Consider the following 12,927-nt stretch of genomic DNA (forward strand, 5'->3'; position numbering starts at 1 on the left):
TAAGCTGTGCCCCCGTCCACTTTTCGTACGTGCATACCTAAGGAAGGCATGCTAAGCGCGTGCAAGTCTAAGCAAGGTCTTCCTGTGAATACAGCCTTAGGGACTTACCAGCCTTAGTAGACTTACCAGTTTCTAGGTGTGCCGGCGAATGTGTCAAACCTCTACCATTCTCACGCCTATACCTTTGCTTCGCAATATACGCGCAGGTATGGGCGCTCCTCCTCTTCTTTCTGGTTCTGCTTAGCATCGTCCTTGCCTTCTTGGATGTGGCACTCCACAAGATGCGAGGATTGCGGGCCGCACCACTCGAATCCTGGAACGAGCACTTCTGGATGCTATTCGAGAACATGTTCTGCGAAGGTAGTCTTTCGGGTGCATGAGTGCTCTTGAGCAAAGAACGCGTGTAGCTGCGTTGCACCATATACATAAACCAGAAGTTTGCTAAGCAGTTGGTTACCTAGAAGGCAGCATAGTACCAGAGCGGTGCAAGCGGTTGTATATCTCATTATTGAACCATTGACCTGTGTTAAAGTAAGCGTTACCAGACTAAAATAATAATGGCGAGAATTTTACTTGCTCAAGGCTAATACAATATGATTCTGCAGTACAGCATGCTGTTCGCTCCATATTATTTGAATTCGCCACAGTATACACATGTGTATAGTAGCTATATTGTGCTATTTAAATAGCCTCGAGGGTGTAGTGAAATGGCTTCGAATATGCTAGCACTGAACACCGCAAAAAGAACTACGAGTACGCAGTACGATAAGTGCCTATTCTGTTAATAAACGTTGTCATTAAAAAGTACTCAACAAAAGCGCGTAAATGTCGCAGCTTCGGCGGCTCTAACTTCTTACTGGAATTCATCAAATAAATGATACACTCATCTATTTGCAACGAATATGTCGTTCAGCTATGTCTTCTTGCACGCGCGGCCATTTATGGGAGAACGTAAAACACATACTTATAAGTTGTCCTGAGTTTGAAACTGCAAACATGTGCTTTGAAGACAACGCCGATGACCTTTGATGATTGTCCTTTCAGCTTAAAAACGTTGCTTGGTCCGTTGGTTAACGTGCCATTACAGCGATCAACTCTGAATGCTTTATTAGCCTTCTTTACTGAAAATGACATTGTAGCTTTGCAATACAATTAGTATGTCCTTGTGTGTTCGCATTGATCGCATTATTGCGATAGCTTCATCGCATTAGGTCTTTCATGTGTCAATTGATTCGGTCCATTTAAAATTAAGTTTAACCTAATTTCTTGCACTTTCTGAGTCACGAAAAGTGAACAACTGCAGAATAGATTGAAAATTACCGATTCTTGAGTGAGTTTTCAAAGGTTTACCAAATGTGGACTTCTTGTCAAAAATGAGGATTGTCAAAAATGAAAGAATAAACTGTTTCTTGTCTAGCGTACTTGGAAAGAACCTAACCAGCCACTTGAAAGTTATGCCTGGTGCTAAACATAGTAAAAAAATAACAATGAAAGAAGTGAACCCGCCACCTGACAACATCCGGACACTGTGAGCACACATCCAGACGCCTGCCTTCCAACTCGTTTCACCTAAAGCGCTTTACACATAATATTCACAATTGCAGCACGAGTCTAATCAGAAATGTTTCACGGTGTGTGCTACACGTTTTAAACGTTATTATTTTCTTCAACGCTATTCCTCTTTATGCACTATCTTGGTGCACCTAATTGTGCACAAAGCACCTGAGACGGTTATTATATACATTCGTCGTGAGATGGGTTCTTCGGCATTTTTTAATGTGTTATAGTGGGCGCAAGGCACCTTCGCTTTCGCCTGAGTGGGATATGAGAGAGAAAAAGAGAACCAGGAAATGCAGGGAGGCCAACCAGACGGACGCGCTGTTTGGTACCCTGCATTGGGGGAAAAGAGATGACGGAGTGAAAGAAAAAATAAGGGAAAGGCAAATTGAAGAACAGTCGGCGTGCATAGCAGTAGACACATCGTGTCTACAGACGCCTTATCCGGTGCATCAATTTAGGAAAAGTCGCTAGAGCTCACGTATCTTTCTGCGAGGCTGCTGAGTCACGATGGCTCTTGAAAATGTGGCCTGAGGGTATCTACTGTTAAGCAAACCAGGTTGTGGTCAGCAATCTGGGAGAGATGTCGAATATCCTCTAGTAGTCACATAAGTCGAGATTGTGTGCTTTCTGGCGATGAAAATTGTTGCGGGAGTTGAGGCGCATCGTAATAGACCTCGACATTTGTTATAAGTCTGGACTTGTGTGCTCTGATGAGCACAATGATCACTTATTCCGATACGCTTGTGTGCTCTGATGAGCACAATGATCACTTTTTCCGATATCAGACATGATAATTAAGCCAGCTGAGTTGTAAAACTTCCAAAAATATTTCTCTGAATGATTGAAGCATGGACCTCACTGACGTGCCTCAAGTCGTGCCCCTGAACAATCTCACCAAATGCGCAATTTACCTTAACTTCAAGTTATCACAGTAGGGACTTCACGAATGATCTCTATGGATGATGAAGCATAGAAAGCGTTGAGCTGTCTATGAGTCTGCTCACTTGTTGATTCAGACACGTTACTATGTAGGCTATTCACGCGCGAGTAAATGCCATTACCGTGCCTATTCATTCGACATATCCAGACGTTGAGGGCGACATGCATGCGTATAACTATGCGCACCTGTCTTGAATAAAGCCTTTGTTGAAATGCGTGCTTGCGTACGTTCAATTGCTTGATCGCGCCTGTCAGTACGCTTAAACAATTCGAAGTACAACTAGTTGACTGGGGCCTCTGGCTCTACTTTTTTTAAATGAACGATGTTTTATCTTGCAGCCTCCGCAAGAATGCCTGAAACCACGGCACTACGTATCGTTAGCGCTGTATGGTGGATCGCCATCGTGGTGCTAATGAACGCCTTCGCCGGCCAGATGCGCGCCTGTCTCATGGTTAAATCTGAGCGGCCGAAACTCAACACGCTGGTCGATATTGCATCGAAGCCTCAGCTCAAGGTGTATCTTCTGAAAAATACTGTGGCTACCCGCTACCTAGAGGTAGGTTATTGCACCTCTAGGCTCGGTCAAGAGTGCGACTACGTATTATCGGCGTTTTGTACAGGTGGGCGCATGTCAAGTTTTAATAGCGGAGCTGTTTAAGCCGGCCTTAAGTTGCGCCGCGAGCCGCAAAACATCGCTGAGCGATGAGTCACCTGGGTTCTGGGTTACCTAGCAATCACCTCGCGGAGCGGCGTGTGCTTCGCCTCCTCTCCGTGCCGTGCACATGTTGCCTTGACATGCGCATGCTCTCCTTCCCTCTCCTTAACGTCCCAGAGATTGTGGTTGTGAAGAGGAAAAGGGCTGCAGAAAATAGCGCCTCTTCCTGTTCACAACCACTATCTCTGGGACGTTAAGGAGAGGGAAGGAGAGCGTGTGCGCGGCGCGCGCAGGGCTCGGGAGAGGGCAAAAGAAATTGAAAGCGAGAGAGAGAGAAAGAAATTCTAGCAGCACCAACGCAACGCGCAAAGCTGCTGCCAACGCCGCCCGCGTTTCCCCGTGTCCCCGCGTTCGCGCTGAACGCGTGCGGTGTCCGTGACTGCAGCAGGCGCCTCTGGCGTCGGCTCGGCAGGTTTCGACCAGCCACGCCCCGGCAAGTGTGGAGACGCAGGTTGGCCGTGACGTCGCTGGGGAGATCAAGTTCGGAGCGGTTCGGAGCCGCCGTCACAGCGGCAGAACTCTCGTTGACTCTGTGGCGAGTACATGTAGCCTTGACATGGGACGACGAAAGAAGATCCGGGCACCAGAAGAAGAATCCGCTCATCTTGAAGCGCGTCGCGCGGCCAAGCGGAATCTGCGCGTCGGCGGCGAGCCGATTCGGAATACCGTGCCTAGCAGCACTTAGCATTTCCTAGCAAAACTTAGCCAAGCCTAGTAAAACTTGGAAGAAGAGCTAGGTCGATCGCCAGCTCCGCTGTTTTACTCCAGCCTTGCAACACTAGTGCAAGCTGATCACGTTTTTTATTTTCATATAAGAAATTAATGAGGAAAGTAAGTCTCGAATATGGAATAGTCATGAGCAGGAATGCAACAGGAAAAAATTAGGGGCAGCTTCGCACTAAGTGGGGCGAAGAATGGGCAAACAGCGAAGCTGGTGGCCCTTCCTTGGTTTAACCTTGCTTTCCTTTGCTTAACTTGGTTTGGCTTGGCTCGTTCTTAGCTTTAACATTGCTTAACTTGGTTTGGCTTGGCTGATTCTTAGCTTTGTCTTTGCTTTCCTTTGCTTAACTTGGTTTGGCGTCGCTTGTTCTTAGCCAAACTTAGCCAGCCCGGAGTATCGGCACGATACTCGGGTAGACGCGCAGTCTTCTAGCCATATATCTCGGGTAGCGCCACGGCGCTTTTGGTGCCGCGCTTCCACTTCCTCGGGAGTGACGATATTCTTCGGCCGTCCCATAAACACAGCGATGTTCTCAGTGCGGTGGTACGAGGCGTACTGTCGCCTCGCCGCGGCGACACGGAGCTTTTATTCTGTGCAGTGACGTCATATCCACAGCTGTGGCGCGGATGCTGCGGAGCACGCATGTGGCGAGGGTGGTGCGGCCACAGGGAAGCTCCGCAATGCTTGGCTGCGGCGACGGTAACGTGGGAGAGGTTGGTAACTTCGCCAAGCGATGACGTCACGTGCATCGCCTAGCAACGCCTCGCACCAGCTGGTGCAAGGCATTGCTAGGTGACGCACGTGACGTTCTCGCTCGGCGAGGCTCTCCAGCGTATAGAACTAACGGTAAACGCCCCGGTTAAACAGCTTCGCTGCTAATAGTTATTTCGGCACAATTAGGTACCACGAGCGTATTGGCGAGTAAAAAATGCAGCTTACTATTAGGGACAAAGGATAACTTTTAAACGCAAGGTCACTAATTATTACATCAAAGAACTGCACGAGTAGCCTCTCAAAAACTTTGGAGCTTGGTTTCAAAAAACGCGAAAAAAGAGTGGTTGTCAATAAAAGACTAGAAGAGGAGAGAGAGAGAGAGAGAGCTGCTCGAGAACTTGGGTGTCATAAAGGTCCCGTTGCAAGGAAAACGTCACAGGTTGTAGCGTAAAAAATAAAATTGTTACATGATTGGACTGACAAAAACAGCAAATCAAGCAAAATTATATGTTGTCGTGAGGCTTCTACCGCCAAACCAGAAACAGAGAGTGCAATACCCATTTCGTTTCTGCATTGCTTGGAAAAGTTTTGTCGTTGTCTCATTTCTGATAATTTGCGATACTGTTTAGCAGATGGAGCGCAATAACGAGAGTCGCATTCGGTTGTTGCAAACTATTTGGTTCCATTCGAATATTAAGAAAATACCAAATAGTTGCTTTTAGAATACGAACATGAATAGTTAATCTGCAGTATTCATTTCGTATTCGAAACTTCGCATATTTTCCCACCTCTGATATTTATGTGTGGCCCGTTTACGGACACGAGGTCCCTTACCATGTTTCGAATGGCTACCTGTGTTTCCAACCCTTACCTGCGGTTAACACACCCTGAGGTGAGCAACGCGAATATCAGACTTGATAGAAAGGTAAGGAAGATGAACACAGCATATTAGAAGCCCGACGATCCTGCCTACCTTTCCCTAATGACTTTTCTCTTTCACTCTCTCTCTCTCTCTTTGTCTTGTTCTATCGCACCTCGTGCCACGCAGTCATCCCAAGGAACGGCCGAGAAGACAGTATGGGGCATGATTCGCCGCCACAACACCGATCTCTACGGCCTCCTGCGCTTCTCGGACGAGATGATGACCGAGATTCTCCAAGAGAAAGCGGTTATGATACACGCTGACTCAATTTCTCTAGCTCAGGTATGCACATAGCACTTCCTCTTACCGTGACATAAATTAAGTACAATTTTTTTCTTCGCGAACGTGAATAAGAAATGAACACATCAGCGAGAACCCATCCCGCAAGTAGCGGAAAAAAGTAAGTGACACACCAATGCATTTCGTCGGACACTACGGAAATAATATCGCGGAAGTGGTGCAGTCCAGAGCATTCGTTCCAGGTGGACATACCTTGTCTTATAACTTGCTACCGGGCCGGTACGGCGTTCGGCCAGCCGGCCAGGAGCATAAGTACGCTCACACAAGAACGGGAACACTGCGCGCGTTTGTTCAGTGACAGCCCTTTTTAATGACGCTCTCCCGCAGCTATGGCTGACTGTATATAATCAATGTTGGTCTCACTTCAAGTAAACATGCAAAATAAAGTTTCTAGCACTGCAACCTCTTCCCACATGGACGTCGTTTTTGATAGCCTTTATCCTAAGAACGCCAAGTCACTCCCGTTGTGCATATCGAATGGCCTTTTCAAGATCACTTTAATTAATTTCTATCCTGCTGTGTGATTGCAACAGATGCAACACAAGCAAGGAAAGAAAGCTGGCGTTTGTATTTTTCCTGCTCAGCTTCAGTGGGCTTTTGTTTTTCGCTTGCCTGACCATACCCCGAAAAATGAGTCCGCAGTATGTTACTACGACTGACTCCCTAAAGTTTCTACGAGTTCAGCTTTCCCTAAGAATTCTGCTTTATTTCGCCAATTTGTACACGCATACCATATAACATGTGCCATATATATATGCTCGCCTTATGTGGGTACCTGGAAGTGCAGGAATCCGCATGAGTAAGTGTGCCGATTCTCTTACGTCATCATCCCTGCTAGGACTCAGCCTTCATGTTCAGCCTTCTATTTCAGTACTCAGTTCAAGCAGTTACTATCATTGAGATGCGCTGTATCTTCCACACTTCTATCTAAGGTCGACTTGCAGCATCTACATTACCCATGGAAAGCGGATCAATGCCTCTCACGTCAGTGCGAGGTTATGTTGACCAGCTTGTAATCCGGAGCACCCGTGCATTTTTATCGTTATCGCTTTGGACTCTTGACTTCGAAACCCTGCTTGTACTGTACTGAAGACGAAACCATTGATCATTTCTTTCTTCACGCCACCGTTTCATTTCGTTGCAGAAAATTTTTCAACTCCCTACATCATTTTGCGATCTCAATGACTATCCCAAACTTATTATCATTTGGAACTGTGTTGTTCGGCCGGAGCCACTGAGCAATTTGCAATGCACTCCTTAACTTTACAGAAGCATCAAGCCAGTTTCATTGCTCGGGGTTCTATCGCCCTGCTGGGATTTTATCACATGCTCTTTTAATCAGTAATTTTTAAACCTTCGCAATATTTTATTATTAAATTAGTATTATCTTGGTTTTTCAAAAATATTACCGTTTGTGAATACTCTTATAAATTCTCATTTGTGTGGCCAACCACCATGTGGGTATGTGTCATGTTGAAAAGGTATCAATATCAAGTCTATGCTACCTCTGTGTTATATCTGGATCGCCTTAGATTAAGAAAAGGTTGGGCGAGATACAACACACACCATGTTGAGCGTTGCTCGTGAACTGGCCTCTCTCTGCCTAGGAGAGACTTTTATTATGTAAGGGCGAAGAGATGTGTAGGGGGCGTTAGCAATCAAATGATATCACGTAACACGCCGCCACACAAGAACTAACAAAGCAAACAAAAGATCACATGAGGAATCGTGATGGAGTTCTTACTGTTCTTCCCGAACGAGTCTTCTTCGGGAGTGCTTGCGGTGGCACTGTTCTTGGGTCTGAGGGGCGGTCAGGAAGAGATCTTGGCTGTGGGTCTGAGTGGCGGTCAGGAAGAGCTCTTGGCTGTGCAGAATGGCTTGGCTCATTTACTATTGTTGACTCGACAGGGTAGTGGTCTTCCCGAATTGCCTGGGTATCCCTTGAGTAGCGTCGTACTCGTAGGTGGGGTCGGTTGCGCACGAAGGCTTGACCATTGGATGCTGTAACAGTATACCTCCGTGGCTCTGGGCCTACCTGGGTTATGACTGCTTTCTCCCATTTCTCTCAATGCCAAAACCAAACGGGCAGGTTCTTGCTTAATTGAGGCAGATCTCTAGCATGCTGGTCAGCATGCTTGTGCTGTGCCTGTTGCCTTGGTTGAAGCTTGGTCTGGAGAGCCTTATGCGGGTAGTGCGGTAACAAAGTGCTCGGATGGGCTGGAATAAACGTGCTTATCCTTCTTCCCATAAGCATCTCTGCAGGGGACAAGAGTCCAATGATTAGAGTTGCTCTGTGGTTCATCCAGGGGCGGATCCAGGTTTTTTCTGAGGGGGGGGGGGGGGGGGGGGGGGGGGGGGTCAGCTTCTGTCACTGATGATGATGATGATGATGATAGCCTTTCTTATTTACCGAAATTCACCGTTTCTGCTCACGACAAACCCGCGTTTCATACGGCTAGAGCAACACCTGTAGTCCGCCGTGGTGGCTCAGTCAGTCCAGGCGTTGCGCTGCTGAGCACGAGATCGCGGGATCGAATCCCGGCCGCCGCGGCCGCATTTCGATGGAGGCGAAATGCAAAAACGCCCGCGTGCTTTCGTTGTAGTGCACGTTAAAGAAACCCAGGTGGTCAAAATTAATCCGGAGCCTTCCACTATGGCGTGCCTCATAATAGGAACTGGTTTTGGCACGTGAAACCCCAAAAAGAGGAAGAAGACCTGTAGCGAAGCCATGTATCGGTTTCTCCGAGCTTATAGGAAAAGGACGTTACCCAATACAGCCATGTGCATGGCGGCTGTGCCTGATAATACAGGGTGTTCAAAACTAAGCTTTATGGTTTTCTTAAAATTAGGCACTGGGAGGCAAGCGAAGACCACCGGTACAAATAAGTTTGTGGCCAGGGGGGAACAAAGTGAGATGATAATTATCGCTGTGAGCAGCCTAATTAACTAAAATTGAACAATTATTTTTTGTCAACTGCAGTAAGTGGGCATGTTTGTATTGAAAACTTAGAGGCAGTCATGTTTCTACACAGTATCAGTCGGAAGAATTATTGTAGCGTGTCCGTGCTCCGAGATATCCGACTCCAAATTTCAATTGTTGTACTGCGCAGAGTTATCGAATCGCCGCGAAAGCGGTTTATGCTTTGTGTTGCTGTGGAAGGGAGGCATTTTGAACATTTTTAGGGCATTCACATCTTGATGGGTGAAGTGTTGTCATGAGATTTGTGCATGACAACACCAAACTTAAAGCGGCAGTATGAAATATTCGTTAGCATAGCTAAAAAGGTTTCTGCTGTCGATGGTGCAGTTGGTGCTCTTGATTTCAATAAAACTTACCATACTTGGAAATCAGCAGTCACTTTATTTGCGTAGCCCAGGCAAGGACCATGCCCAGTTGTCTAGTCACCATTACGCACGCGCACTGCCCTCCGGCTTCTCCGCTCGCGCCATTATCTCGGCATGGCAGCTGCCGCCATCTTTACAGGCTGCGCGGTCGCGTGTTACGACAGCGGTTACGGGTTCTTCGATATTTTTTTTTCATTTTGCCAGCCGTGAGGGGAAGGGGGACAGTTATTATCTTTGCCAATGCCTCCGCCCCGTTGTCAGACTCTACACCTCACGCAACAGCCGCGTCACATCAGGGAGGAGCTTTGCGCCGATCCTCACTCTCTTGCAAGTTGCATGCGTAATCGTGCGAACGACAATTAAAATTTGGAGTTGGATATCTCGTAGCACAGACATGCTAGAAGAATTCTTCCAAGTGAAACTGTGTAGAAACACTACTGCCTCTAACTTTTGAATTCAAACATACACACTTACTGCAGTCAATAAAAAGTTAATTATTCAATTTTAGTTGATTCGGCTTCTAAAAGCAATAATTATATCATCTCACTTTGTGTCCCCCTGGCCACATAACTTATTTGCGCAGGTGTTCTTCACGTGCCTCCCAGTGCCTAATTTTAAGAGCACCATAAAGCTTAATTTTGAACACCCGGTATATCTAGCCTGTTTTGTTTCTTAAAATAAAATTTGGGATGATCTGTGGCAGGTTCGTTATAAATGCGTAAGCACGCGTACGTTTTTGGAGTTCTATTGGGACACCTTGATTGCCTTAAGAAGATCCTTGTGTTCGGCTGAGACACCTTCGTTTGCTTTGGAGGAATAACTCCCCTATTCTCAAACAGTCCTCGACTCGAAGCTCTTCCTCCACTCCACCTTGTTGAGCACAGCGCCGCCTCTCGACTGATAAAGACGCGACAATTCTAAAGAATTCCCGTGAATGGTCATGAAGCTCAGTGAACACTTCTTTGGAGGGATGGCGGTGCTATCTTTCCTCTTGAGTCGACGTGTTGTGTTGACTAGAGGAACATTCTTGAATACGGGCGTAACGCCCCGCTCCAACGCGGCAACCACTACGCTGGGTGTTTACGATATGCGAATCACCGCGTATGAAGACTCACGACGCCACCTACAAGAAGAAGGATGTGGCGTGTTAGCCGAGAGCGCGAGCCAGCGTCTTCATGTTTTGTTTCCCACTCGACGTCATCCTTTTACACAAGGTGCGCATCTGCTCCTGTTTCTCTAACCACGCGACGCCATCCTAGACCAGCGCGCTCGCGTTGGCCGTTGACGTCACGCTCCCGCGAGAACGCTTCGCCCATGCTCCGCGAGAACGCCCACTCAGATAAAAGGATCCGGCGGGTTTGAGCCTCCTATGCTTAATGTACGACAATAAAACTGCGAAGTTACAATGAAAAACTTGTAGCGTACGAACGGTACTGTGCTCGTGCTAGATATTGTCAACGTGTAACTGTGATCACAGTTTAAAAAATGTTGCCTATGAGTAGTTCTTAGTTTAGCTGTTACTTGTTATTAATTATATATAAACACTTCAGCGACAGATCTTTCATTAAGCAGGTTGGTCGCGGAACCGATGACATCCAATGAGGCAACCGATGACACCCCGAGGGGGAGCTAAGTTAATCAGGTGCGAAGGCGCTCGCGCGCACATCGGCGTGCTTGGCAAAAGGGACGTCCCCTCGTTCATTCGACGCACGGCCGGAGCCAGGAGGTCCAAGGTGTTCATGAGAAAAAATAACTACGGCAACTTCGCGAAACCACACCCCTACGGAATACAACTAAGCTTGTGAGTAAGCTAGCTTTACTTCTACATGGCTGCTACAACTGGTACTCGCGAAAAATCCTTTGAAGAATGCTGGCGGCCATATTTTTTTGCGACAGGGCCATCCCCCTGTCAGAGAGGGGGCGATGCAGAAATCTGAGGGGGGGGTCAGGACATCCGGACATCCCCCCTGGATCCGCGCCTGGGTTCATCAGCACCACTGAGAGTTCTTTGCCTTCAGATAGTGCTTTTGTCATTGATGCTTTATTGGTCTGGACAGTTCTCTCAACTTGTCCATTTGAGCGAGGGAAAAGAGATGATGTGGGTTTGTGGATGATGTTCCATTCCTTGTTGAAGTTTCTGAAGTCAGAGGAATTGAATGGAGGGCCTTGATCACTCACGACTTCTGAAGGTATGTCAAAGCGTGCATACATATCCTTGAGCACTGTGATGACAGATGAGGCTGAAGTGGTTAACATTTTCTTTACCTCCACAAACTTAGAATAGTAGTCCACTAAAAGCAAATAAGTAGCACCACTGTGGTGGAAAAAGTCCACTGCCACTTTCTCCCAAGGACGTGTCGGTAGTTTTCTGTGAAGGAGTGGTTCTCGCTGGTTAGCTCGCTGATGGCGTTGGCAGACCTCGCAGTTAGATATCATCTGTTCAATGTCTTGGCTTATACTGGGCCTGTAGACACTTTGGCGAGCTGTATTTTTACACGAGACGATGCCTCGATGGGTCATGTGGAGCCTTGAGAGCACTTCCTTTTGGCATGCCTGGGGCACAACAAGTCGTTCAGCATAACACAGAAAGCAATCAGTTGTGTACAGTTCGCTTCTGATCGAATAATAGGGCTTCACTTTTGGGGCGATTTTTGAGATCTTGTCAGGCCAGCCATTCTGGATGTACGAGGCTACACGTTGGAGTGTGCTATCAGTAGCTGTGCAGTCTCAGCTAGCTTTGGAGTTGAAGCTTGCACCAATGTACAGGCTAGAACCTGATACTCTTGGTCCGAGGTCTTAGTTGTCTCTGCTGGATCAGGCGCTCGAGACAGTGTGTCTGCAACTGCCAGGTGTTTACCGGGTACATTCACCAACTTTGTAGTGTAGCGCTGAAGTCGATGTAGTAGGCGTTGTAGCCTGGGGGAGACTTTGTGGAAGTCCTTGCACTGTAGACCGATGAGAGGTTTGTGATCAGTCTCTACCACAATGCTGCGGCCACAGATAGAAATTGCTCACAGGCAAACACCACGGCTAACAGTTCCATCTCAATTTGCGCATAGCGCTGCTGTGCTGGCGTGAGCACTGCAGTTGCATAGGCTACTGGGTGTCCATTCTGCCGATTCCATAGGAACTTGCGTCTGTGGATATGGCAATAGACTGTGCAGGGTCGAAGTAGTGCAAGACTGGAGCTGTTGTCAGCTTGCTCATGATCTCATTGAATGCATCTGACATCTTAGGAGTCCAATGCCATGCAACATCAGACTTGAGAAGTTCTCGAAGGGGCTGTGTCCTTGTTGAGAAATTCGGGACGAACTTCATGAGGTATGTTGCCATTCCCAGGAATCGAAGAAGCTCAGCTTTGCTAGTTGGTGCTGGAATAGCATCGATGGCCTTGACCTTGCTGGGGTCAGGGGTGATGCCTTGCTGTGTCAACTGATGTCCTAGGTAGGTGACTGTCGGCAAACGCAGTTTGTGTTTGCCATAGTTCAGTCTGAGATTGTCAGCTCGTGCTGTGCTGAGCACTTTACGCAAGTGAACCACATGTTAATTCAGTGTTCTTGATAAGACCAAAATATCGTCAAAGTATGGCCTTACAAGACCTTGACGTTCGAAGATACTGTCAATTGCTTGCTGAAACAGCTCAGGGGCAGTATTGAAGCCAAATGATACCGGGAGCAACCTGTAGCGTCCCCAAGGTGTGGCAAATGTGC

General features: G+C 47.3%; 1 protein-coding gene across 1 annotated transcript; it reads left to right on the forward strand.

Moving 5' to 3' along the window:
- The first annotated feature begins 204 nt into the window (after window positions 1-204).
- On the forward strand, window positions 205-5,866 carry LOC125947671 (ionotropic receptor 93a-like). The gene is made up of 3 exons (XM_049672885.1): window positions 205-360; window positions 2,839-3,056; window positions 5,699-5,866. Exons 1-3 carry the CDS (start codon window positions 282-284, stop codon window positions 5,864-5,866), a joined length of 465 nt encoding a protein of 154 aa, XP_049528842.1. The 5' UTR covers window positions 205-281.
- Window positions 5,867-12,927: the final 7,061 nt, after the last annotated feature.

Source organism: Dermacentor silvarum, chromosome 8 (genome assembly GCF_013339745.2).
Source record: "Dermacentor silvarum isolate Dsil-2018 chromosome 8, BIME_Dsil_1.4, whole genome shotgun sequence".
Taxonomy (NCBI): Eukaryota; Metazoa; Arthropoda; class Arachnida; order Ixodida; family Ixodidae; genus Dermacentor; species Dermacentor silvarum.

Coding starts and splice junctions, on each gene's coding strand:
- LOC125947671 (XM_049672885.1), top strand. CDS start 282: ATGCGAGGATTGCGGGCCGCACCACTCGAATCCTGGAACGAGCACTTC. Junction 361..2,838: donor CGAGAACATGTTCTGCGAAG/GTAGTCTTTCGG, acceptor TTTATCTTGCAG/CCTCCGCAAGAATGCCTGAA. Junction 3,057..5,698: donor TGGCTACCCGCTACCTAGAG/GTAGGTTATTGC, acceptor CGTGCCACGCAG/TCATCCCAAGGAACGGCCGA.